General features: G+C 46.6%; 1 protein-coding gene across 15 annotated transcripts in view; it reads left to right on the top strand.

The window, feature by feature from the left end:
- Positions 1 to 26,043, top strand: part of CES5A (carboxylesterase 5A) — a 224,508-nt gene that overhangs the window by 177,317 nt on the left and 21,148 nt on the right. For 5 of the 15 annotated variants that reach the window (XR_012075642.1, XR_012075643.1, XM_072967389.1 and 2 more), the window contains one exon: positions 24,973 to 25,101. The exons of 5 other annotated variants lie outside the window; for them this stretch is intronic. Coding sequence is in view for 7 of the 10 variants with exons in the window: in XM_072967389.1 (XP_072823490.1) it covers positions 24,973 to 25,101 (129 nt within the window). In the remaining 3 variants the exon portion in view is untranslated. Of the gene's footprint in view, positions 1 to 9,353; positions 9,527 to 17,547; positions 17,601 to 19,824; positions 19,869 to 24,747; positions 24,775 to 24,972; positions 25,102 to 26,043 lie in introns of those variants that run through there. 5 more of the 15 variants (XM_072967393.1, XM_072967394.1, XM_072967391.1 and 2 more) reach the window with 5 other exon arrangements.

Raw genomic sequence — 26,043 nt, 5'->3', positions numbered from 1 at the left:
CAGGTGGAGTCATGTGCCTGGTTCTGCCAAGGAGCTGTGAGCAGAAGAGATACAGGGCTAAGGCAGTGAAGAGCCCATGTGCTGGCTTCATCTCTCTCTTTCCCTGATAGAGAACCTTGAAGATCGCATTTCAGATGCCAGCGCTACAAGATGAAGAGCTGCCCAACCCACACTGGACTTCTATGTGGACAAGAAATAAACTATATAGGTAGAGTGCTAATTAACCACAGGGATTTCAGGCTTCCTAATACAACCTTTACCTCCATCATTACCACATTTAGTGGAATAGCCACCCAATTAGTGTCCTCACGTCTATGTTTGCATTCCCCAAATCCATGTTTCACATAGCAGCCAGAGGGATTTTAAGAATCATAGTTTTTTCAGTGACTTCCTGTTAGACTTTCACTTGCCTTTGAGTAGAAGTGAGATCTGACCCCTCCCCACCTCCAGCCTCATGTCATCAGCCCCCTGGCTTGCTGAGCCTCTTCCTCAGCCTCTCTCCCATGGCAGGGCCTTTGCCTCATGGTTTCCTCTGCCTGGTTCCTCTCATGGCTGGCTTCTTCTCATTCTTCAGGTCTCAACTCAGATGTCACCTCCTCAGAGAGGCCTCCCTGATACTACTTAGAGCCACCCACCCTGCCCTCCCCATTATTCTCTGTATTACCCTGTCTATTTCTTTCAAACATTGATAACAATCTATTCTTTACTGAACTAGTTAAGTAGCATGTCTAGTTTCTTTCTCACTCACAGGAAGAAAGTTCCACAAGAATAGGGACCTCTGTTCATCCCTTTACTTCCTTTATCTGATGTATTTGACAAGTGGTAAGTGCTCTCCCACCATCCTATGATTCAGTATCAGAGAGACAGAGGTGCCCAAGGCAAGGTCCCTGTCCTCAGGAATCTTAGGCTGAGCAAGGAGGCAGGCAGCTAAGAGCTCTGAGTGAGAGACCAGGGGGCAGGGTGTCATGGGATTGCAAAGGACAGGCACTTAACCCAGCCTGGGGCAAGGTTGGGAGGGCTTCCCGGAGGAACGGATGCCTGAGGCAGACTCAGAAGGTCTGCAGGCTGTTGGTCCGACAAAGATTACAAGAAGGACATTTTAGAGAGTGGGGATGGCATGCAGGAAGAATCATAAGGGTGAGAATATGGTGTGCTCAAGGCTATGCCCAGTCCAGAAATGTCTGTCCTGTGGGCTATCAGTTGGAACAGTAGGAGATGTGGGTGGAGACAGAGAAGGTACCAGATCATAAGAGGCCGAGGTATGCTTAGGTGCTTGGACCTGACCTAAGGGCAGTGACCAGTCAGACTCCAAGTGTCTTGGGGAACTTTTAAGCCTCTATACTTGTATGAGCCAACCCCTTACAATAAATCTCTATTGATTCTGTTTCTCTGGAGAACCCTGACTAACACACATGGTATTAGACAGAGACGGGGGCAGAGGGGAGAGAGAAGAATGTCTAGAACGGGAGAAGTAGGGGACACTGGAAGTAATTCTTGGGAGGGAGAGAGGGAAGCAGAGGATGGAGTGGAGAGAGCGTGGCACTAGGACTCAGGAAACCAGGTTCTAGCACGGGTTTTGTCACTGATTAGCCTATGGCCTTGGGCAACTCATTTTCTCTCCCGGGCTGGATTTCCCCACACGGGAAATGGGCTTTGGGCTTGCCCTGGTAATCCACCAAACAGGCTCAGTCTTACCGAGGGATGCTGGTGGTGGTATTTCAGGTACCATGACCCTGAAGTGGGAGATTTTTAAATTTTTAATACCTTGAGACTTATCCTCTGAAAGAGTCTCATGTGTCTCCCTCCTTCCCCTCCCCAAGGAAATGGACCTACGATGTGTCAGGTGCTTTTATGAGCACTGGAAATAAAACAGAGACAGACCCAGTCTCTGTCTTGATGGATTCTACCATCCAGTACGGGAAAATGAATCTTTAACAATGACACAAATAATATAAAACTGCAGCTGTGACCAGAACCACGGAAGTAACACACAGTATGAAGAGAGCCTGTTCAAAGGGGGGTCAGAAAAGTCTGGGACAGCTTTCCTGCTGGAGTGACACTGGGGGTGAGACCTTAAGGCTGTGTCAGAGAGAACTGGGCAAAGAAGAGAGGTTGCAGGTACCAGGAAGAGGGAACAGTACATGCAGAGAGACAGGGAGAAGGCAGCGATGCTGGAGTGGAGAGCACAGGAGAGCCTGGTGTAGGATGAAGCTGACAGGCAGGCGATTCTTGAAAATATTGCCTGGGCAGGATCGGGGGGTCCCCAGTTGAACCTTCATGGCCATACAGGTGTGTTCCAGCTGACTACCCGGGCTTAGGGTGGAGAGGTGCCCAGGGACCCAACCAGGAGGACTAAGAGGGCACATGAAGAGTTTTGCTGGCATTCTGACTGTAGTGGGGAGCCACTGCTGGGGTGAGGGACAGGACCACCAGCGGGTTTTTTACCAGGACTGGGTAAGGAAAGTGGGGCATTGCTGTGGGCACAGAATTTAAGTGGAGGCCAAAAAACAGTAAGTAAGATAAATAACATTTTAATGCAATATTAAGAAATTTTAAAGTAATGCAAAAAGTGTACTGTGAACAAAATATCAAAATTTTAAATAAAGAGATCTAACCCTGTATGTCCATGGCATGGCCTCCTTCACTTCAACCCAATCCCCACCCTGTCAGAGGCTGCCTTTATTTAAATTTTTGCTATTTTCTCACTGTGGACTTTTTGGCATTAATTTTGATTATTAAAAACATTGCACAAAAATATTATTTATCTTGATTAGTGAGTAATTTTGATGCCTCCATAAATTTTGTGCCTCACCCACCTCATCCTAGTCCTGGCCCTGATTTTGAGGTTAGAAATTGGGCTTGTGGGGAGCGGAGGCCTGTGGGGCCAAGGTGGGCAGGGGAGCTGGGTGGGGGTGGGGTGCACATAAGAGATATGCAGCCAGATTGTGTGAATGCGGGCAGGAGGAGATGTGCGGGCAGGCCTGCCGCTTACTCTCTCTTCTGAGTATTCTGAGGAGGGGGCAAGAGGGGGATGCTGTCAGCAGCCCATCTGTCCTGCATGCCTGCCAACCAGGACAGTGAGGCTGCTGGAAAACCATTTTCCCAGGAGGTGGGATGTGCCTTATGGATGAACTTGGCCTTGCTTGGAGCTGATCCAAATGGTCCACAGCAGCTGATGGATCCCTGTCTGCCCCCTTCCAATACCCACTCTGACCCACTGCCCTCCTTGATTACAGTCCCCATGAGCCCTGGTCCCAGCTGTGGCTTCTCCCATGTGGTCTGTACAGAGACCACCAGCCACATGCCCTGAGACCCCATGGGCATGTGGACCTGCTTATGTCACTGATGTCTCAGATTGTGCCCAGACCTGGAACCTAACCTACCTAACCTAACCTGTCCTGCAGGCTGCAGCTGGGAAGCAGATCCCGGGCATCCATTAAGGGCCCTGAACACTAAGGCCATCCCGTGATGCAAAATCTGAGTTATGTGGGACCTTTGAGCTGTGAGACATGATTGCAAGACATTGTCAGGTCAGGAACATATTGACTCAGTCTCTGAATAAAGAAATAAGAGGGGCAAAGGGGACAGGGGAAAGGCACTGGCTCTGAAGTTGCAGACCTGGGTTCTAGTCCTGGCTCCTGGGCTACCTACTTGGTGTGACTTTAAACAAATCCCTTTGTCTCTCTGAGCCTCAGTTTCCCTATATGACAGATTAGGAAATTAGGCTAGAGGGGCCCTGGTGTTTCTGTTACCAGAGTGTACACTAGGTACTGGGTTGGGGGAGCACAAGAAGAAAAGAATGTATGGTCCTGTTCTTGAGGGTAAATCATTAAGCTGATGTATCAGCTATTGCCACAAAGATGCTATGTGACAAATCCACCCCACGCTCAGCCTCAGAACCTCAACACAGCAGTCATTCATCCTCATGCTCATGGTTCTGCTGCTCAGCTGCCACTCAGCTGGGCGAGGCTGGCTCCTGAGCTCTAGGCTGCAGGTTGGGTACAGGTTCATCACAGATCTCTTGTCCTCCAGCAGCTACTCCATGGTCACCATGAAACAAGACAGTAAGCCATGCTGGGCAAGCAAGTGTCCAGCCTCCACTCCCTTCACATCTTCTCATGTCTGCTGGCCAAAGCAAGTCATGTGATCAACCCCCAAATCAAGAGGTGGGGATGTTCGCTCCACGCACCATGAAGCTATGGCGCAGGTGTGGATGTATAATACTACTATAGGAGAGTGAAGGATTGGAACTAAAAATCCACCTGGCACAGTTGGGGGAGACAAGAATAACCCAGGGAATATGAAAAGGTGCTAGGCACCAGGTGTGACCATTCTACCTCTACCTGCTCACTAGCTTGCACTTCGGCTTGTTAAGAGCATGCCACTGTGTCTTCATTCCTCTGACAGCCTTTTATCACAGTGCAGAGCTTGAGAAAGAAGCCAACATGACGTGCAAAGCCGAGCAGCTTTAAGGGACCAGGCCCTGACTCATCATCAGAACCCCTCGATGCAGCCGTACGTGGAACCAGGACTTTTTCACTTACATGAATTAAGAAATTCCTTTTTTAAAAATTTTATTTTTAAACAAACATTCAAACTGGGTTTTGTGTCACTTGTAGCAGCAAGAGTGAGCCAGGCTTAATACAAGAGCTTCCCTACCCAGGAGGCCCCCACGTGGGAGAGGGGTGGCAGGTACTTCCCAGGCACAGTGTGCAGTGGAGCCTTGCTGCTCAGGTGTGGTCCTTGGAGCAGCAGAGCAGTAATAAGCATCACTTAGAGGCTTATTAGAGATGTAGAATCTTGGGCCCCTCCCCATATTTTCAGAATCAAACTTTTCATTTTAATAGATTTTAACTAAAGCTCTAGGTGATCCATGTTACATTAAAGTTTGAGAAGCATTTGCATTGAGGATCAGGATAAGCCTTCCCCGACTCCTTCCTTTGTGACTGACTACAGTTTAGCAGTTGACCAGAGCTGGGGACCAGGGTTCAAATTCTGGCTTTGTTACTTACTGGTGGAGGGGCAATGAACAGATGTGATTTTAAATATCTCTGAGCCTCAGTTTTCTCTTCTGGACAATGGAGTTTAATAACAGTAGCTACCTCCAACAGCTTTTGAAAGAAATCTGTGTATTTAACTCATGGAAAGTACTTGGCAAAGAGGACAGGCTCAAAATGTGCCAGCTTTGATTATTCTCATAACTCTACCGTGGGGCTACTTTACATCCAACCTGCCTAATAATTTTTGATAGATCGAATGAGACAACAGATGGGAAAACATTTTTGGAATGTTTAAATTAATGGGAAAGTAGTGATTTTTCTAAATCTTAAAAGAAAACCATTCACCAGGGTTGTTTCAGCCATTTGTGGTTACTGGTTGGTTGGTTTTGACCTCTACATTTGAGTAAGCATGGGAACCAGGTAAAGAGGTCACCAGGATGGGGCAGTGCTCTGAGTCGAGAGTCAGATGGAGAAAGGGGCCTTGTCTTCTAGGAAGAGGGAGGATCGGAGCCTTTAGGCAGTGAGTCCTGGCTGAAGACAGACCCCAGAGAGCCCTGTGGTGGGTAAAACCACTCTGAGCATTACCCAGCAGGCACTGGAGCTGAAACTAATCATAGTGACACTGGCTTCTCTGTCGCCCCTGGCCCCACTGGATTACACGTCTGTTTATCTAACTATGTGACTTCACTTTTTTGCGCAACCCTCGGAAGAGATTCAAGTAGAAATAGTAGTCAGAGAAGAGCAGAGATCTGAAGAGTGAGCCCTGGGGCTTCCCAACAGAGGTTGGGCAAAGGAGAGAGACTCAGCAAAGCAAGTGGGCATGAAGTGGCTCTGTGGAAGGAGGAAAAGCAGGTGGGTGTGAGGTTGGGAGTCAAGAGGAGGTCATGGGTCAAGAAGGTGGGAGGGGTTAATGCTGCTGATAAGTCAGTCAAGGTGAAGACAGAGGAGTGCCTTTTGACTTTGACCATTTGGACTTGGTTGGCGGCCTGAACAAGGGCAGTTGAGCTGAGTGGAGGCCCACCTGGAGAGGAGAGGAGGTGATTTGTGTGCTTGACTGTGTAGCATGAGGCATGCTCAGAGAAATATGGATTTCCCCTTTCAGTTTCAGTATAACTGTTTGCCTTCCTGTGTGGTCCTTGGCCTTGGGAGATGGCTGGCAGGAGAAGACAGAGGCTGGGCAGAATGGAGGGTGGCTTTGGGGAAAAGGACTTGGCTGGGGCAAGTTTGGTGGCAGAACCAGGGAGCTCAAGTTGAGACAATTTCTTTGTATGGCCTGAGCTAGAATTTCCTTTCAGTCATTCAACAAACACTCACTATGTGCAGGGACTCAGCCAGACTAGGGTGATCTGTTGTCAGCTCAGACATCACCCCAAAGGGAGAAGATTCAAGGTCTAGGGGGAAGCAGATGTTTAAATAAACATTATAGGACTTTTTGATTAGTCAAGAGTAACAGAGGTACATCCTGTGCTATGGGTGACAAAGGGAAGGAGAGCCTGAGCTTGCCTGGGGAAACAATGATTGAAGACTTCCTGGAGAAGGTGGCCCAGCAGCAGAGGCTTAAAGACTGAGTGCCTAGGGTTGTGCCCGGTCTCTTCTCTCCCCTCCCCTCCAACCCTACCTACTCTCCCGCCTGTTACAGCCCCTTCCCCTTCTCCTTTCTCTCCTCCCCTCCACCTTCTCTCCCTCTTCCTTCCCTGGCCCAGGATGAAAGGCCTTCCTGGCCTCCCAGCTGATGAATTATGCAAGCCCTTCAGCAGTGTGCCTGGCATCCAATTAAGGCCATGGCCAGGTTGATAACAGAGACAGATTAAAATGTAATTCATTGAGGTTGACATTTAAGCCCCGGTGTGAATGGCAGGGAGGAGAAGCAGTGCTCTCCCAGAACCTTGTGTGTGGGGGTGCTTCTCAGCTCCCTGCACTTGACTCATGCTGGTTTAGCATCGTCGAGGCAGCCTGCAGGCTGGGCCTTCTGTTGCATCACTGGTCTGGGGAAAAGCCCACGGCAGGCTTTGAGCTAAAGCAGTTGGTTTTTTTTTAACCTCTTATTTGGAAGTAATTTGAGATTTACACAAGAGTTGTAACGATAGTACAGAGAGTCCCCATATACCCTTCACTGAGCTTTCCCTAAAGTTAACATCTTATGTAACCACGGTACAGTGAGCAAAACTAAGAACTTAACATGGGAACAATACCATTAACTAACCTACTGAAGTTTTTCGGATTTCATCCAGTTTCCCACTAACGTCCTCTTCCTATTCCAGGATCCAATCCAGGACCCACATTCCAAAACAGGCTTTTGTGGTCATGCCTCCACAGAGACAGTTGTCCCTCTCTGTGCCCTGGACCAGTAGTTGTCAAACTTTAGAGTCCAGAGAATTACCAGGGATTTTGTTTAAAAGGCACGTTCTTCCCTAGACATCCTGACTCAGTAAATCTTGGGTAGAGCCCTGGCACCTGTATTTTTAACAAGCACCCCAGGCAGTCGAGAATTGCTGGCCTTGGCCAGCACTCCAAGCAAAGCTTGGTTGGTTCCTAGTTCCTCTGGCAAGTCACTGTCCTCCAGCAGATTTCCCTCATCCCCTGGCACAGCCTTAGAACAGAGCAAGGGTACTCCTACCCATCACTTATTGCCTCATCCTGCAGGGAGGAGACCTGGGTTATTATACAGGCCAGGGCAAAAACCCCAGGGGAGCCCTGCTTGGGAAGGAGAGGAAATCACATTTATTTGCCAGTCACAGACATACATGTTTTCTCATTTAATCTGCAAAATAACCCCTATAAGTAGATACTATTTTTCCCATTTAATAGATAAGAAAACTGAACAATAGTGATATTCAACGTAGAGTTGCCAGACTTAGCAAATAAAAATACAAGAGGCTCAGTTAAATTTGAACCCCAGATAATGCAGTACCAGGGCAACACTAATCTTAAAAGATAATTGTTGTTCATCTGAAATTCATATGTAACCAGGTCCTCTGTGTTTTATCTTGCAACCCTAAGTGATATCCTTTGGTTGCAGATCTGATAAGTAGGGCCGCCCCGAATCTGCCCCGATGTCTGTAGCATGGCGCACCCTGTGCTTGCCTGCTCAGTGCCCTCCTCACGTGCTGGACCACAAGCAACAGGAGGTGCGGACCATGTGTATGGATCCCCTGCTGTATCTACAGGGCTTGGCACAGTATGGCAGTAGGTGCTTAATAAACATTTGCTGAGTTCATGGATGGCTCCACGCGTGCGCAAATGGACTTACTCCTCTCTTGGCAAAGAAAACTGCAAACGATGGTGACTAAAGCTGGTGTGACAAACCTGCTGATAGGAATGCAAGCGGAGTTTGAGGGACGGAGGTCGCATGCCCATATCCGGGAACCTAGCCCTTACACCCTGAACAAGGGCAAAGAGCCAGCTTTTCTCATCTCAGCCTCTCAGGGCCTCTGCTCTCCCAACTGGGGAATGGAATTGGGTCCCTTCCAGCACTAAGCTTCTGTGGTTCTATGATTTTTCTTCCTAACTCCACCCTCCCAAGTAGGTAAAAAACACGGCCAAATTAGAGGGTTTACTGGCAACTGTGATATTACTCCCCAGCCCACCATTTCCTATTTCTCCTCATCTTCCTCTCCCTCACCCTCCTCCGTGACAATTTGCTAACCACCCCCGTGGTGCCTAGTCTTGGGTTCCTTTCCTCGAATGCTCCCTTCTGCCCTGTCAGATGAAATCAGAAGCCCAGAGAGACCCGGCACAGCACAGTTCTTCGCAGACAAGGGAGGATGTTGGGAGCACATTGTATCTTTTAAAATAGACCCGTTGTCGTCGGAATGTATTTTTAGCTGTGAGAGAGATTGGCATGCTCTCAGTGCCACCATCTGCCAAAGGCAGTTGCTAGGCAACTGACACTGACGACAGCACGGGGATGACTTCATGGAGGATCTGGGGACCCTGGTGGCCTGATCCCTCTCCACCGTCTAATTCCTGCATGCTGACAGTGAAGCCCAAGGGAACCAGCGCCCCTCTCCTCCTGGGAGAGGCTAGGGAGCTGGTTTAATAAGCCCAGGAGCTGAGCACAGAGGATGCTATTCATGTAACAAGGGATACTGGGCCATTGCTGCCACCTTGATTGGTAGATTTTCTATTTAGAAACTTTAGATGCTGCTGCAGTTTAAGGCTGGGCTCTAGACTCGGTGAGTCCAAAGGAGATATATCCCTCTCCCCAGCAGCCCCATAGGCATGGATCTGAGTCATAATAGGAGCTGTTTGGAAATAGCTAGTCCAGAGCAGGGACTATGGAATAAAGCAGCCAACTGGTAGCCAGGACCCCTGAGTTCTGGTCTGGTTCTGCCTTTTGCTCTCTGGATGATGTGAAGTGAGTCCCTGCCCTTCTCTGGCCCCCAGTTTTGTCATCTTCAAAGTAAGGATATGGAACCAGACAAAATGCATTTATAGGAATAAAAAACAGAGGAGAAAAAAAAATCAACAGTCAGACCTGGGTTCAGATCCTGACTTCTCTTCTTACTGCTCATGTGTGACTTTAGGTAAGATTCTGAACTTCTCTGTGCCTCAGTTTCTCAATCTGTAAATGACAGCGGTGACACTCTCATGTTGTGCTGATTCAACAAAGCAGCACATAGAAGATAAGCAGAGCATCTTTATTTTGGAAAGGGGCATTATTTCATTTCTGTAACAGACTGTAAATTGTCCACTGCAATCATTTCTCCCCATCCAGGTTAATACTTTAAACTGGGCACTTTCCAGCCTCTCTTGCAGCTAAGTTGTCACTAAGGACACCTGAAAGGAAGGGATGGATACAACTTCTACCTTACTCACTTGTAGTAGCAAATTGCTTCTCCTGATGTCTTCTTTTTTCCTTCCTATAAGCCAGGGCATGGATATGCCTGTGACACCTCTTTGACTATGCAGAGCAGGATGACATGCTGGGGGTGGAGGAGGGGTAGCAGAGCAACAAGTTGGAAGGAACCTGGGTCCCTGTATTAAAAATAAAACTGAATGCATGTGGTTTGCTTGGGACGGTGCAGGGCAGTGAGTGGGGAGATGGCAAAGGGAAGAGAAAGTGGCCAATAAAGGCCAGCTACCAAAATGGATGACTTGGGGGGCTTAATTCCATGGGGGGAAGTTCTGAAAAAGAGTGAAAAAAGGCCTTCAGAGCTAGCCGAGGGTGAGGAAGCTGGGTGGTGTTTAGCCTCACACTCATCAGTCCCTGGGAGGTGGGGCATCAGTTCCTGGGCACTTCTGGTCTTCTGTGTGTTTGTGGGTGGAGTGAACACCAGCAACTGGAGGGTAGCCCTCTGCCAAAGATGCAGGTACTGGCCTTGGAAGCCAATCTGGTGGGCGTAGGCCTGGTAAAAGGACCTGAAGGAAGGTGAGCCCAGCACCTGCAGCATCTGCTGTGGTTCTTCTGAAAGAGATATTAATTAACTCCTGTGTTCTTCAAGCCACTATATATTGAGGATTCTTTGCAGCTTAATTTTTAACCTAATTTAATTTCCAAATGCTATGCATATGGAAAATTTTGGTTTTATGTAATCTCTCTGAACTCCTGGACTCCACGTGATATTCATGGAGGTTATGTCATGGCTGGGGAAACAAGATTAATGCTAAGGAACAGACATGTCTCAACAGAGCATGCATCACTTGGTATTTCTGGGGCTTGGGCAGTGAATGATGTAGCCCCTCAGAAAAAGGGCAGATAAGTGTGGACCAGCATGGTCGGAGAAGCTGAAATTTTTTCTGCTGGAGAGGACTTGAAGAGATGAGGTGGAGGGCGTCCTCACTGAGCCATGGGGTAGCTCCTCTGTCAGATGTGGGGTAAGCAGGTATCTTGGCTCACATGCCTGCAGGGAGTGGTCCTGCGCCAGTGGATGCTGGATTTGGCTGCATTTGCCTTTAGAGGCTGCAGGATGCCTCTTAGCTGAGAGTGACTTGGTGGAGGGGGTCCTGCGGGTACATCACTATTCTCTCTGTGTTCTGAGGTGGGAAAACTGGTGACAGGTGCCCCTCATCACACAGCTGATGTCACAGATGTCCAGGTGGCGAGTCAGGACTCACTGAGGCTGTGGTCTTCTCACAGTGAGGAAAGAGACATGAGTGTTCTGGGGTGCACTGGGGCTGGATGACCAGCTGGGGCTACGCACTCATGTGGGCAGTGTGTCCCACTGTCTCAGCATACAGCAAGCACTCAAACTGTCTTGAAGGCAGAGCTGGGGGTCCCTTAGAGATCATCTGTTCTAGACCCCTTATTTCAAGGATGGTGGCACTGAGACCAGAGAAGCGCATGAACTTTCTTTCAAGGCCAGCAGAGGAACCCGACACCAGGTTTCTTGACTTCCCAGAGTTGGGGAGGCATTTGACATAGAAATGGGGGCTGCAGGCCTCAAATCTGCTGCCAGCCACCTCTAAGTCACTTGCTCCAGCCATAGGTCCCTTTTACTTATTCATGGAATCTCAGAACTAGGAGAGAGCTCAAGAGATGATCGGTTCAGGCCCTCCATCCCCAGCCCTGTGTGCATCCTTAGTTATGGCAGCTGACTTGAGATCACCTTTCCTTGCCCTTCAAGTCCCCAGAGCTCCCTTCTGCCACCTCCATGTGTTCCTCAGTGGTCTGCTAGTTCTCTCTGATGTCTTACTACAGTCATTCCTGTTTTACTTTTGGTTTGATTTATTTTAACCTCTAGATACAGATTGGTTTTGCTGCATTTTGCATTATGATGGTGAGGAGTGGGTTGAAATTACCCAATTCGCCCTCATTCTCTATCCTAATTCTATAGAAAAGGGGGTGGAGGGAAGACTCTAACCCTCCACCACCAGCCCCTGTGGACTGAGGACAAGAATGCAGCTGTCCACCCAGGTTCTCCGGGTCCCAGTCATCCCCAAGGCCCTGGAGGGAAGAGTGGAGGGCAGTGTCTCTCAGAGGCCAATGGGCGATGCAGCCTTGACCCAAACCCAGGCCCATGAAAGTCGCCCTTTGCTGGCTTGTCACAAATCCCATCACCTCTATTCCCTCCTCATGTCTACAAATGTGGAACGTCTTTTTCCATGTTTTAGATTCTCTTTGCACTTTATTCTCTTTGGGAAGATATGAGCATCTTTCTTTGTTCTCCTTGGGCAATTCAAGTCTGGAATGGAGAGGAAGGAAGAGGAGGGGGTGCAGCCTTCATCCCTCAGGGGAGAGGGGGAACCCCTCTGTAGGTAGTGCCTGTGCCCCGTGCAGGTGGTGAGGTAGAGAGGCCTCTGTGGGGCACCCTGTCTATTTGGGAAATCATCTATGAATCATGGTGCTTAACGGCCAATACAAGTGCTTCTGGGTTTTGTTCATGTACCTATTATTTCCATCGAAGGAAGAAACAACCCTTTTACAAATTTTTTTGCATTTTTAAGTAAACATCTAAATGATATAAAGGAACTACGTTTTTCAACTTCATGCCTCTCCTCTCCCTCCCCTCCCACCCACTGGGTCTGGTGTGGAGCAGGGGTGCAGTAGATCTTCATTAAGTGAAAATGTCTTTCTAGTCCCACTCTGCTTTTTTCCTGACCACTCCGTTCCCAACTCTTTGTTGGGTGGGAGAATCCAGACATCTTGTACAGCTGCAGCTCAGTGTGGTCCATTCTGGCTGGAATTCAAGGAGCAATTACAGACAAATAAGTATTATTACAACCAGCATCAATCAACGTCCCTCTCCTCAAATGCTCTCACCGGGAAACAAGGATGATCTCAGTAAGACGCTGTCTTGTTTAAGTCTAAGTGTCTTTTTGATGCCCAGGGAGTGTGTGAGCCTTGGAGGGACCCCACCGTTGATCTTCTGTGACAGACACTACAGAATATGCTGCTTGTATAGTCTGCTGTTCCTGGCCCCTAGACACAGACAAACCTGCATTCAAATCCTGACTGTTACTTGTTTTCTCTGTGGACTTGGACAAGGGACTTAACTTCCCTGAATTTCAATGTTCTCATAGGTCACATGGAATCATGTGAATTCCTGGGGGTGTTGTTGCAATGATTAAATGAGATAGCACATTTAAAGTCTCAAAAGATTTCCCAGACAATTAATAAATAAAAACCTCCTTTCCCTCCTACTCCTCAATTAATTATTGGGTTCTCTCTTCTGTATTCGGGGTATGGTTCTGTAATCATGATGGCTTTGTGTCAGCAGCTGATGACAAGTCCCAACCTTATCTATAGTTTGAAGCTTCTTGCAGAGCACAGCAGAACGAGTGTAGACAAGCTCTCCTGGAGAATCAGGGCTTGATCTGGGCACAGGAGGAAGGATCGTGTTTAACATCAAATTTTTCAGATCTTTTGTGGGTTACTAGGGTATCCCGGTGAGAAGGAAACTGGGACTTAGAAAACCCCAACCACGAAACTCCCCTTGCTTTATGACACCACCTTGGGAACCATCCATGATTTGTCTGCAGGAGAAGTTGCCTGTGTGATGGAGGCCTGGATGTTGGACTTCGGGCACACTGTGATGGCCAAGGCAGAACTTTACTGCTGTAAGAAGAAATTCTTGTCCTGGGCTGGAGGACTTTGGCCCCAAATTCCAATGAAACCAGTGAATTGGAATGGACCCCTCTCATGATCAAACCCTCCTGGGGACTTGGGCAAACTGGACAGAAGGCAGCATATAAGAACACTTCTACTGCCCGTTCCATTGCCTGTTGGTCATAGTCTCCCAAAGTGCCCAGTCACCATTACAGAGTGGATGTTCGCATTTCTCATTCCCTGCCCCCGGTACCCTGGCCTGCCAGGTGGTGAAGCTTCTATTTCTCTCTAAATAGAGCAGAGGATGTTGAAAATCTTCCATGGCTTCTGGCAGGTGAAGGATCAAAGCAGTGCTCAGCAGCCAAAAGAACAGTCAAAAAGGTTAAGATCAAAGGGAAAGGGCTTCATTTGAGAGTGAACTTTCCTGTTCCTCATTACAGTCTTCACCAAGGCTTCTATCATCCTCTGCTGCAAGGAACAAGGAATGAGGAATTCGGGCTGTGGCTGACTGCTGAAGCCACGTGCTGGCAGGCAGACCATCCCAGAACAGCTGCAGTGTCCTTGTAAGCCTTGAAATTAAAATAAAATTCATCAATTTATGAGAGGAAAGGAAGGTCAACACTGATGGGGTCAGAGAAAACATTTCCAAGAGCCCTTGGGTTGGCTTAAATCCTCCATACAAAATGGGAAGTGGACGTGTTTGCCATGGAAACTGTCAGAGGGAAGCAGAGGGAACCCAGGTCTTGGCAGGTGATTCCAGTCCTTGTTGCTGGTACTCGGCACGCTGCGGGAAATAGCTGAGGTCCTGATAAATAGGGAATCTGGAGGGGCTGGAGCCGAGGCTGGATGTATTCTGTAAGGGGAAGGCCTCCTCGCTGAGGATGGGAAATATGCTTTCCAAACTGTATGGTCAGCAGCTTTATGTGCAACTGTAGGGGGTTATTTTATGTTTATAGTGAATCTTCTTTTTTTTTTTTAAACAAAGCAAAACTTCCAGTAGGACACCCACAAGATATTTGCTTGCTGGTGTTATTTCTCTCCCTGTCTGGGAAAGGATGCCACCCTGGGTATGGGAGAGGTGTGCAGCACATCCCCTGATTCAGGGGAACCCCTCCCCATCTTTGTGCCTCGATTTCCCCATCACACAGTGAGGATGCGAGATTAAACGCACTTCCTGGATGTACTTTTTAGAGAAGTGTTTGAACAAAACTTGGGCAAGGCTCTGGGCAGATGGGGTTTAAGAGTCCTAGAACTAAGATCATTGTGTGCAGGTTAAATCCAAGCTGGCCTTGTAAACTGGCGTGGCTTCTGGCTGCAGAGTGAGGGTGAGCTTGACTCTTGTTCCTCACCCCGTATCTGCACAACTCGGCTTGCTTCTTTTCCCTGGACAGTCCCCAGCGTTCTTCCCAGCTCTGACAAGGAGAGCGCTGCTGTAGGCTGTGTGTCCTCAGCCCTGGGAGGCAGCTGTGACATCACAATTTCATTTTTCCTGGAGGACAAGTTCCCCTGGACTCCTGCAGTCCCCTGCACAGGCTTTATTGTGGGATGGCACTGGGCTCCTTCTTTCTGAGTGAACGTCTCCTCGTCCATCCGAGACAAAATTATCACTCCTGGAGAGGAAAGCCTTGTCACTCCTGACAGCTCCACATCTGCCTGTCTGCTCATGATCAACGGGGTGGGGGGTGGGGGGGTATTAATCTCACTTAATTCCCTGCAGCTGGCCTCACTTTGCATGGCTGTTTAGGAATAAGTTTCTTTTGTTCCCCATTTTCTTCTTTTTATAAGTAAATAGATTTTCTTTTGCGTTCTGGATGAATGTCATTCCAAGTTTTTGGTGGGAATCAGCTCTCTCTGAAACATTTCCTAGGGCAGAGCATTAGAGCAGCAACTAGGAAAGAAACCATTTCCTGCGTTTGGAGAAATGAGGCTGGCTGGAAGCTTCTGTGTTGACAGAAAGGGTTAATAGGGGCATAGGGGCCTGTGTTCGGGTGTGGATCCACTCTCACTTGCTGTGTGACCTTGGGAAATCCCCTTATCCTCTCTGGGCCACATTCATGCCATCTGTTCCAGGAGGAATTTGGATGAGATTAATGGCTTGTAATATTTAAGAATACTTTGGAACCCCCTCTTAAATTGAACTCTGTAGAAACCCAATATGAATCACGTGAAATCGCTGCTTTTGTAAGTCAAAGATTTCAAATATAGACTATATCATATGGTTTAGTCCAGGGCTTCTCAATCTTGGCACTGTTGACCAGGGGAATGAATAACTGTGGGAGGCTGTCCTGCAGGGTGGATAGCAGTATCCCTGCCCTCTACTTAACAGTTTCCAATAGCACTCCTTAAGTTGTGACAACCAAAAATGTCTTCGGACATTTCCAGATGTCCCGGGGTGGGGGCAAAACTGCCCCTGGTTGAGACCCATTGCTTTAATCTAATAAAACAATCAAAAAGCGAGAGTCTTCACTGAAGGGGGATGGGAGGGAATGTGACGGAGATCCATTCTCTGTGGCCCCAGAGATAGATTTGGCAATTAGACTAATCCCTTGTTCTTGGTATAATATAAGTTCCTGGTATGTGGAACTAGAGCTATCGCAAAGGGAAAGCTAAATGGAAACTCTGACCTGCCAGAATCCAGGAGACCCCCACCCCATGGCCAAAATAGGAAATAGAAAACAATATTGTTTCCTGAGCGAGGGATATGGCGTAGATTAGTGCCCCCACTAGGAGACTAAAAGATACAAGGATGGTGGTCCCTCTCACATATCCATTTAATTCACCAGTCTAGCACCTGTAGAAATGGATGGATCCTGGAGAGTTACTGAAGGCTATGGTAGACTCAACCAAGTAACAACTCAGATTATAGCTGCTGTGCTAAATGTGGCATCTTTGCTTGAGCAGACTAGTAAGGCCTCAGCTATATGATATACAGCCATTGATTTAGAAAATGCAGTCTTTTCCATTCCAGTTTAGAAAGAAGATCAGAAATAGTTCACATTCCCATAGGTTGAGTAATATTCATATACAGGGCTGAGTCTCCCACTGTCTGTCATAATATAGTCCAAAGACATCTAGACTGCCAGGTGTCCACAGAACATCACACTCCCATGTTAACATTTACAACTTCATGCTGATTGGACAGGATGAGCAAGCGGTGGTTAGCATCCTGGAGGCCTTGTGCCGCAGAAGGTAAGAAGGAAATCCTTTAGAGATTCAGGGAGTGGACACCTCATTGAAGGTTTTAGGAATCCAGTGTTAGGAGCATATGAAGATCACCCTGAAGATTCACTCCTACACGAGTTTTTCTCAGTTCTTACTGGGACATTTTAGCCATGTTATGCAATTAATTCAGTGAGAAAACCATTTCCTCCCAGAGAAGGAACGCTGTTTCCTTGTTCAGGCCATGCTGAAAACTGGCCCTACTTATTAGCTTTGGGCAGTGTGTGGAGCAGGGTGATCTTGATGAGAAAAAGCATTTTCATGAGAGACTCATGTCATAGATCATGTCTGCTCTCCTCTAGTAAGAAGGAGAGAGCTGTTCCTGCTAGTTTGGAGAGTTTAAGAGCATCTGGGTGTTCACGATCTCAAATGCGCCCATCCAAATGTCTCCATCCCATGTCTCAGGATCTTAATCATTCCTTATCTGGGACCTGACTTTAGCATAGGAGATCTTTCATGACTGCACACTCAAATTCCTTTGTAGCTCTCTCATTCTTTTGGTTAAATCTTGGGTCTAATTTTCAGCATGACCTAACTATGGTTCCAGGAGATAAAGTATCTTTCAGGGCTGCCAGGGGACCTGCTAATTTTCATGGCATACTCTGTGCTAATAGCTGATTAGCCTGAGCCTGCCACTTTCTTCAAGGTTTTCAAGGCAGTTAAAAGCCAGCCCAAACCACAATCCTTATAATTACCATTGCCTCTACACCTTAGAGTTAACCCATGCCCCTCCAGCTGGAGAGAGTCTTCGTGACATGATGCTATCTGACTGATGAGTGATCCGGCTACAGAATCCCACTGAGGGTCTTCTTCCTAGGTCTCCTTCTAGTGCCAATTGACTTAGCTTGGTTCCCTGTGAGCAGAGCCTGGGGCAAGGATGAGGAAACCACAAGGTAAGTGCGTAGCACCGAGACTGCTGCTGTGAGCAAGGAGAGCCCAATTTCTCTAGGAATTCCTGCCACCTGAGTAGCATATAAAATGTGTCCAGAGGCTGGAGCACAGGGTTCCTGGGGGCTTTAACCATCCTGTAATTCCAGTCTCACTTGAACAAAGACAAAGGGGAGAAGATCATGGGGTAGAAAATAGAAAGCCACGTGGCCCACCCATGCTTCAGGTGGTATGCTGTCAGGGCAAAGTGAGGCTGAGCCTGCACAGAACTGTTCACTGCAGCTCTGACTTAAGTCAGATGTGGGCTGAGGTTATGTAACCAAGTGATGAGAGATGTCATCATCATCATTTTTTGTGGCTAAACCAGCTATTGAACTAGGACAGAATATTATAAATAGTATAACAGAGACATCAACAAAATGTATAGGAGGAAAGGAGAAAATGGTTCTCACATTTGAGAATAAGGAGGTCTGTATGAAGAGGGTGATATTTCCATGGGATCTTAAAATACAAGGAGGATTTCACCAGGTAAAGTCAAGGCAAAACATCCAGGAAAGGAAAATGTAATTAACAGAGAATATGCAGAATGATGTGACTGTCAAGGGCTTAATTTCCAGAGTACATACAACTCATACAACTCAATAACAAAACTCATACAACTTAATAACAAAAAAACTCAGACAACTTAATAACAAAAAAATAGCCCAATCCAAAAATGGACAGAAGACCTAAACAAGCATTTCTCCAGTGAAGACATACAAATGGCCAATAGCCATATGAAAAAAATGCTTAATATCACTAATTATTAGAGAAATGCAAATCAAAACTACAATGAGTATCACTTCACACCAGTCAGAATGGCCATCATTCAAAAGGCCACAAACGATAAATGCTGGAGAGGCTGTGGAAAAAAGGGAACCCTCCTTCACTGTTGGTGGGAATGTAGTTTGGTGCAGCCATTATGGAAAACAGTATGGAGATTCCTTTAAAAACTGAAAATAGACTTACCATATGATCTAGCAATCCCACTCTTGGGCATATATCCAGAGGAAACTCTAATTTGAAAAGATATATGCATCCCAACGATCATAGCAGCACTACATACAATAGCCAAGACATAGAAGCAACCTAAATGCCTACTGACAGATGACTGGATAAAGAAGTTGTGGTATGTATATACAATGGAATACTACTCAGCCATAAAAAGGAATAAAATAATGTCATTTGCAGCAACATGGGTAGAGCTGGGTATCGTCATACTAAAGTGAGGTAAGGCAGAAACAGAAAGAAAAGTACCATATGATATCACTTATATGTGGAATCCTAAAAATGACACAAATGAACTTATTTACAAAACAGAAACAGACTCACAGACATGGAAAACAAACTTATGGTTACTAGGGAGGGAGGTGAGGAGTGAGTGAGAAGGGATAAATTGGAAGTTCAAAACTTGCAGATATTAACTACCATATATAAAATGGATAAACATCATTGGATAAAATGTATAGCACAGGGAACTATATTCAATATCTTGTAGTAAACTATAATGAAAAAGAATATGAAAAGGAATATATGTATGTACATATATGACTGAAACATGCTGTACACCAGAAATTGACAACATTGTAAACTGACTATAATTTTTAAAAAGAGGACTGTATATAATCATGATGTGCAGTGATGTGGGTGCAGGAATGGGTGTAGTTATGGGGGTGCAGTGATGGGGATGCTGTGATGGGGGTATAGGGGTGGAGTATACTGATGGGGCACAGTGATAGAGTTGTAGGGATAGGGGTACAGTGATGAGGGTACAGTGATGGGGTTACAGGGATGGGAGGACAGTGATGGAGGTCCAGTGATGGGGTTGTAGAGTTGGGGTACAGTCAGACATCCATCTGGAATGGCAGTGTTTGGGTTTAACATGAATGTGAAATGGGTTTGAAGAAAGGTTATGTGAAGGAAACTCTATAGGTCCAGCTCTGGGCCGATGTCGGACGAGAGGGGCTTGCCTGGTGACTGATTCCATCCCCAGACCATCCTCCCTTTGTTTTGTCAACCTGCAGGCCAATCTCCACCCTGAGGCCACTGTTGCTGCTCTGATGCAGCCTCCTCTTTTGAGAATCGGAAAGTGGGCTTTGATCTCCACTGCCTATCAGCAGGGGTATATTAGTGCATGTTTTAAGCCACGCCTCAGAGAGAGGTCCTCTCTCATTCTGATTTCTCCCTCAGGGTTTCAGCAGAGCAATCTGAGGAACAGAGAGAGCCCATCAAAGGTCTGTGTCTCTCAGGGGCCATCCAGGCCACTGGTCTGTGCTGCTGATGGGGACATCAAGGTCCTAGGAGGTGATGTCAAATGGTTACTCAGCTTCCTAGAAGATGAAGTGATTTTTAATAGTCCAAGAACTGCAGAAATCAGCCATCCTCCCTGATCTTACACCGTGGCTCCTCATTTCTTATTCCATCCTCTCTAAATGCAGAGACTTCAGCTTGGAGGCAGGAAATCTGGGCTTAAGTCCCAGCTGTGCTGCTTTTCAACTTTATGATATCAGACAGTTCATCCTACCTTGCAAAGTCTTAGTTTCCTCATCTACAAGACGGGGATCATTGCATTAAATTAGGGAATGGCTGCAAAGCATTTAGCCAAAGGTCTGACACAAGGCATTCCATAAGTAAAAGCTAATATCCTTGTTTCCTGACATTTTAGTGTCTCCCAGAATGTAGGTCCTGTGTATTAGAGGATGCATGAAATAGTCAAAGGTGATCTAGACAGAACAGCAAATAGAAGATATGCAATTAGAAAACCATATCCTCCATAGTTCTCTTTTTTAAAAACATTTTTTACTGATTTATAATTACTTTACAATGTTGTGTCAAATTCCAGTGTTCAGCACAATTTTTCAGTCATTCATGGACACACTCATTGTCACATTTTTTTCTCTGTGAGTTATCGTAACATTTTGTGTATATTTCCCTGTGCTATACAGTGTAATCTTGTTTATCTAGTCTACAATTTTGAAATCCCAGTCTATCCCTTTCCACCCTCCACCCCCCTGGTAACCACAAGTCTGTATTCTCTGTCTGTGAGTCTATTTCTGTCCTGTATTTACACTTTGTTTTTGTTTGTTTGTTTGTTTGTTTTTGTTTTTGTTTTTTAGATTCCACATATGAGCGATCTCATATGGTATTTTTCTTTCTCTTTCTGGCTTACTTAACTTAGAATGACACATTCTCCAGGAACATCCATGTTGCTCAAATGGCGTTATATTGTTGGTTTTCATGACTGAATAATATTCCATTGTATAAATATACCACATCTTCTTTACTCAGTCATCTGTTGATGGACATTTAAGCTGTTTCCTTGTCTTGACTATTGTAAATAGTGCTGCTATGAACACTGGGGTGCAGGTGTCATTTTGAAGTAGGTTTCCTTCTGGATATATGCCCAGGAGCGGGATTCCTGGGTCATATGGTAAGTCTATTCCTAGTCTTTTGAGGAATCTCCATACTGTTTTCCACGGTGGCTTTCCTTGCTTCCCTCTCCCACTCTTAATGATTTAGATGTCTTCTTTTACAATTTTGTGTTTATTCTTTTTGTAATTCATGGCAGTTATCTCCTTTCCAGTTATGAGTTTCTCATTTTTGTAGCATCCTGCTTCTTTTCTATTTAGAGTAGACCTGTCATTATTTCTTTTAGCATGGGTTTAGTGTTGCTAAACTCTTAGTTTTTGCTTGTCTGTGAAGTTCTTTATCTCTCCTTCTATTCTAAAGGATAGCCTTGCTGGATAGAGTATCTTAGGCTGCATCTTTTTTTCATTCAGGGCTTTGAATATATCTTGTCTCTCCCTTCTGGCCTGTAGTGTTTGTGTAGAGAAATCAGCTGAGAGACTTATGGGGGTTCCCTTGTAACTCAATCTTTGTTTTTCTCTTGCTGCCTTTAGGATCATTTCTTTATCCTTGACTCTGGCCATGTTGATTATGATATGTCTTGGTGTGAATCTGTTTAGGTTCTTCCTGTTTGGGACCCTCTGAGCCTCCTGTACTTGGATATCTGATTCCTTTAGTTTTGGGATGTTTTCAGTCATGATTTCTTCAAATACCTTTTCAATCCCCTTTGTTCTTTCTTTCCCTTCTGGAACCCCTATTATGCATAGATTGGCACGCTTTATATTATCCCATAGGTCCCTTATATTGTTTTCATTGTTTTTTGTTTGTTTTTCTCTCAGCTGTTCTGATTGGGTGCTTTCTGTTGTCCTGTCTTCTAGGTCACTTATTCGTTCCTCTGCATTATCTAGCTTGCTTTGTATAGCCTCTAGGTCAGCTCTCATCTCAGCAAATGAGCTTACTAATTCTACTTGGTTCTTCTTTATAGCTTCTATTTCATTTTTGACATATTTTATATCTCTAAACAATTTCTTTTAGTTCCTTCAGTACTTTGATCACTCCTTTTTTGAAATCTTGATCTAGTAGGCCATCAATGTCTATTTCCTTGATCGTGCTTTCAAGAGATTTCTCTTGATCTTTTAATTGGGAGTAGTTCCTCTGCTTCTTCATAGTGCTCATATCTCTCTGGCACTATGACTTAAGGAGTATCAGTTATCTAGTTCTCCTGGAGACGGTGTGCTCTTAATGGTGTTATCGAGAGGTCTTTGTGTCTTCGCCCTGTTTTGCGAACTCAGCTTGCTGTTTCCAGAGGCCCTCTGTTGGCGCTCTTGTCTGTGCTGCTCCCAGTGGCTGTCGACTAGCAGATCGCACCCCCTCCCAACACTGGGTGAGGTGCTGAGCTCTTATCCGGCAGGTGGGTCACTCCCCCTCCTGATGCCACAGTCAGACGCTGAGCTCGGGCGAGGCAGGTGGGCGGATCTCACCCCCTCCCAGGACCCTGGTCAGGTGCTGCATTCCTGCCAGGAAAGCAGGTGGCTACCCACCCTCTACCGGCGCCAGTCACTCCTCCTCTCTGTGCAGCTGCCCACTCTGCCTCTGAGTGGCGCTATGAAGGCGGGCTCAGGGAAGACTGCTGAATGACCCTGCCCCTGCTCCATGCCAAATCTCAGCTCCTTGTTTGTCTTGGTGGTGCGAGTTCTCTGAGGTGCCAGGGCAGAAAGATCCTATCTGCCTCAGGCTGTAAACAAGTATCAGTCCTGCCTAGGAGGTTGCGGAGCCCCTGGGTGCAGATTCAGGCCTCAGCCCCACCCCCGCCCGGGCGCTGCGCACAGGAGGAGATGGCGGCTGTGGCTGCGCCCCGCCTCTCTTCTCGTGAGAAGCGCCAGTAATGGCGGCGCAGGTCTGAGGAGACAAAGGCTATGGTGCCCCTTCTCCCAGGGCACACCAGCTGTGTTGCTTTGCTTTTTCACAATTTATGGGGGACTGAGGTTGTTCTGCTCCGTATCCCCTCCCAGCTACAGCGCACGGCACCCTGCAGTTCCCCAGGGCTGCCTCAGTGCAGCTGCCCTAGTCCTCTGCCTGGCTCAGACAGCTGTCCCGGCCCCAGCTGCCAGCTCGTGTCTCAGGCTGGGTGTCGCGGGGACCCTTTGTGCCCGTTTAGCTCAGTTCTGTTGGTCAAGGGGTGCTTGGGGCAGATCTGAGCCTCAGAGGCTCCCCTTCCATCCCACTGGCCTCTCTGTTGGAGAGAGAAGACCCAGCGAATGAGTGCCAGCCCTCCTTTGCCGCTCCCTCCCCATGGGATCGGTCCTGCACTGTTTTGCTTTTTCTTCTTTCTTTTTTCCTTTTCTCCTACCAGATTTTTGGTGTCTTTGTCTTTCAAAGAAAGCAATGTTCTGTCGGAGTTCAGCAGGTGCTCTGGTTGGCTGAGTAGGTCCATAGATGTGAATTTTGGTGTATTTGTGGGAGAGGGTGAGCTACAAGCGTCCTTCTACTCTGCCATCTTACTTCTCTCTAATATCATTTTTAAATCAGAAGGATGTGTTTTCAACAAGTGCCCTGGATAATTCTGACTCCATTTGCCCAGCCCATCCTGGGCCCTCAGCCCTCAGTGAGGCATGGTGCCTGCTAGGGGCAGGAGGATGAGGCTCTTGGGTCCTGACGTGGATCTTCCATGACCCAATCAGCACTGCAACGAGAACCCAGAATGCTAAGGATAGGCCCCAACAGAACTACTTATACTAACTTCACCTCCCTAGTCTTGTCTTCTTAAATTTACAGTGGGGGACTGGGTCTAGATCAGAATTGCAGAGTCTTCACCCATGACATAAATCAAGCCAGCAGAAATGCTGTATTGGGCTCACATGGTGATTTTTAAAAATTGAGGCCACATTTAAAAATTGAGAGGTATTACAGACTCCCGGCTTAGCCCATGTACACTGTCAAAAGCGAAATGTTCTTGGAGTTGAAAAATCATTGCCCCTTTAGATAGAGCATGTGCCATCCAGTTTTCCACAGTCCCCACCATTCCCTAGTGTGTCTCCTGGCCAGCTTCATTCACTGCATGTTTGCTGCCTTCTTGGCCCCTGTCAGTATCTGAATTGAGTTTTCTGGCTTACCTGAACCCAAATGTCCTTTCTGCTTCTACCATCCTGTGAGCCCAAAGCCTTCTAAATTTTTTAAACACCTTTATTGTGGTATGGTAACCGTATGTCCTGTACACATATTTCAAATGTACAGTTTGATGAATTTTGATAGATATATACCAATGAAAACACTACCACAATCAAGATAGCTAACATTTCCATCATTCCCAAAAAGGTGCAATTTTCAAATTCCCAATTTTTCCCTTCCCACCTCCTTTACCCCCTGGTAACCATAAGTTTGATCTCTATGTCTGTGAGTCTGTTTCTGTGTCATAGATAAATTCATTTATGTCCTTTCTTTCAGATTCCACATATGATCAATATCATATGGACATTTTTCTTTCTGTTTCTGGCTTACTACACTTAGCATGATGACCTCCAGATCCATCTATGTTGCTGCAAATGGCATTATTTTATTCTTTTTTATGGCTGAGTAGTATTCTATATTGTGTGTATGTGTGTGTGTGTGTGTGTGTGTGTGTGTGTGTGTGTACACCACATCTTCTTTATCCAGTCATCTGTTGATGGACATTTGGGTTGTTTCCATGTCTTGGATATTGTAAATTGTGCTACTTTGAACATTGGGATGTATGTGTCTTTTTAAAATATTTTTTCTCCAGGTATATGCCCAGGAGTGGGATTGCTAGATCATAGGGTAAGTCAAAGCCTACCAAGTTATTTTTCCCCCGCTCAAGAGTTAATCATCAGCTTCTTCTTATGTAAATCAGAACAGGAAATTCTCGCTTGGCCAATTCCTCCAAAAATCTTAGTCTGATGCTGTTATTCTTCACCGAGTCTGTGTCTTGTGTCTGCCTGCTCAACACTTGTCTCCCTTTCTTGCCCCTGACCAAAGATCCCGGAGGCCAGCCGTGGCTGTGGATGTCAAGGGAGTTCAAGCGGGACAGCCAGATGAGTGGGGAGTGGGTGCAGCCAGGCCAGACCCTGATCTGGGCTATTTGGGTCCTTGCAGCCACCGCCGAAGGTGAGACACCCAGTGGGGGAGGAGGGCTCTCAGAAGATGAAATAGGGGGTTTCCCTGCCCTGCCTTGGAGGATTTTCCACTGGTGGAAATGAGCTTACTTCTCAGGAGTCTCTGGGGCTCGTGAAGAGCACCCCATCAATGTCCTAGTGTTGCTGAGAGCCCCAGGCCAGCGTCTTCTTCTCAGGCATGGGTGGAGCACAGAAGACCCGGTCCTGTCCTGAGGTTGTTTGCACCTTGCCGGGGCTTAGAGAGCCCTCTGTCCTGAGCACTGGGGAGGGGAGTGGGCTGGAGCCCATGCTTCTGTAATGCCAACTGCCCAGGCAGGGCTGTTGCTGTTGAAATGACATGACAGCAGGTAGTGCTGAGACATCTGAGTTCTGCTAAGTAAATAGCTGGGCAGCTGACTTCTCAGGGCTCCCTGTTCAATGTGGAAACTCAGAAGCTTGCTTCCTAGTCTCCCAAAGTGTCATCCTCACACCCCTGGAGGTGGATAAGCTGATGTCAGGTGACATCTGCATAAGAATTTTTTTATTTTCATTGCTGTATATGTATTTTAATATGTATTCAGAAGCATACACCTCAGTTACCAAAACCACAATTCCATACATGTTATTGTTTAGAATTCCTCTAAGTAAAAATTTTAAAGTTTATTTAAATTTAATTTTAAGACAGGTAAAATGTCAGTCACATGAGTGATGTACAGACGTGCCAGCAATTGCACTAGTAGGTGTGAAAATGGCTAAAAAGTGGGAAACTCTGGGCCAGAAGATTTTGTGGAGTCCCAGAATCTATAGAGGCTGGCGTGTATCAGTTCCGTGGTAAGGGAAAGCCTTTGTGCAGCAGAAGGAAGATGTGTTCCCAAGGTAACAAAGGGGAATTTTGTAGCTTGGTGCTGTGCTCCTAGGAGAAATTAAGTTGATGTTCTGATGCAGATGACTTCTA

The sequence above is a fragment of the Vicugna pacos genome, chromosome 9 (assembly GCF_048564905.1).
Source record: "Vicugna pacos chromosome 9, VicPac4, whole genome shotgun sequence".
Classification (NCBI taxonomy): Eukaryota; Metazoa; Chordata; class Mammalia; order Artiodactyla; family Camelidae; genus Vicugna; species Vicugna pacos.
The sequence above is the reverse complement of the archived record's forward strand: the minus strand, read 5'-3'. Positions and strand labels throughout refer to the sequence as shown.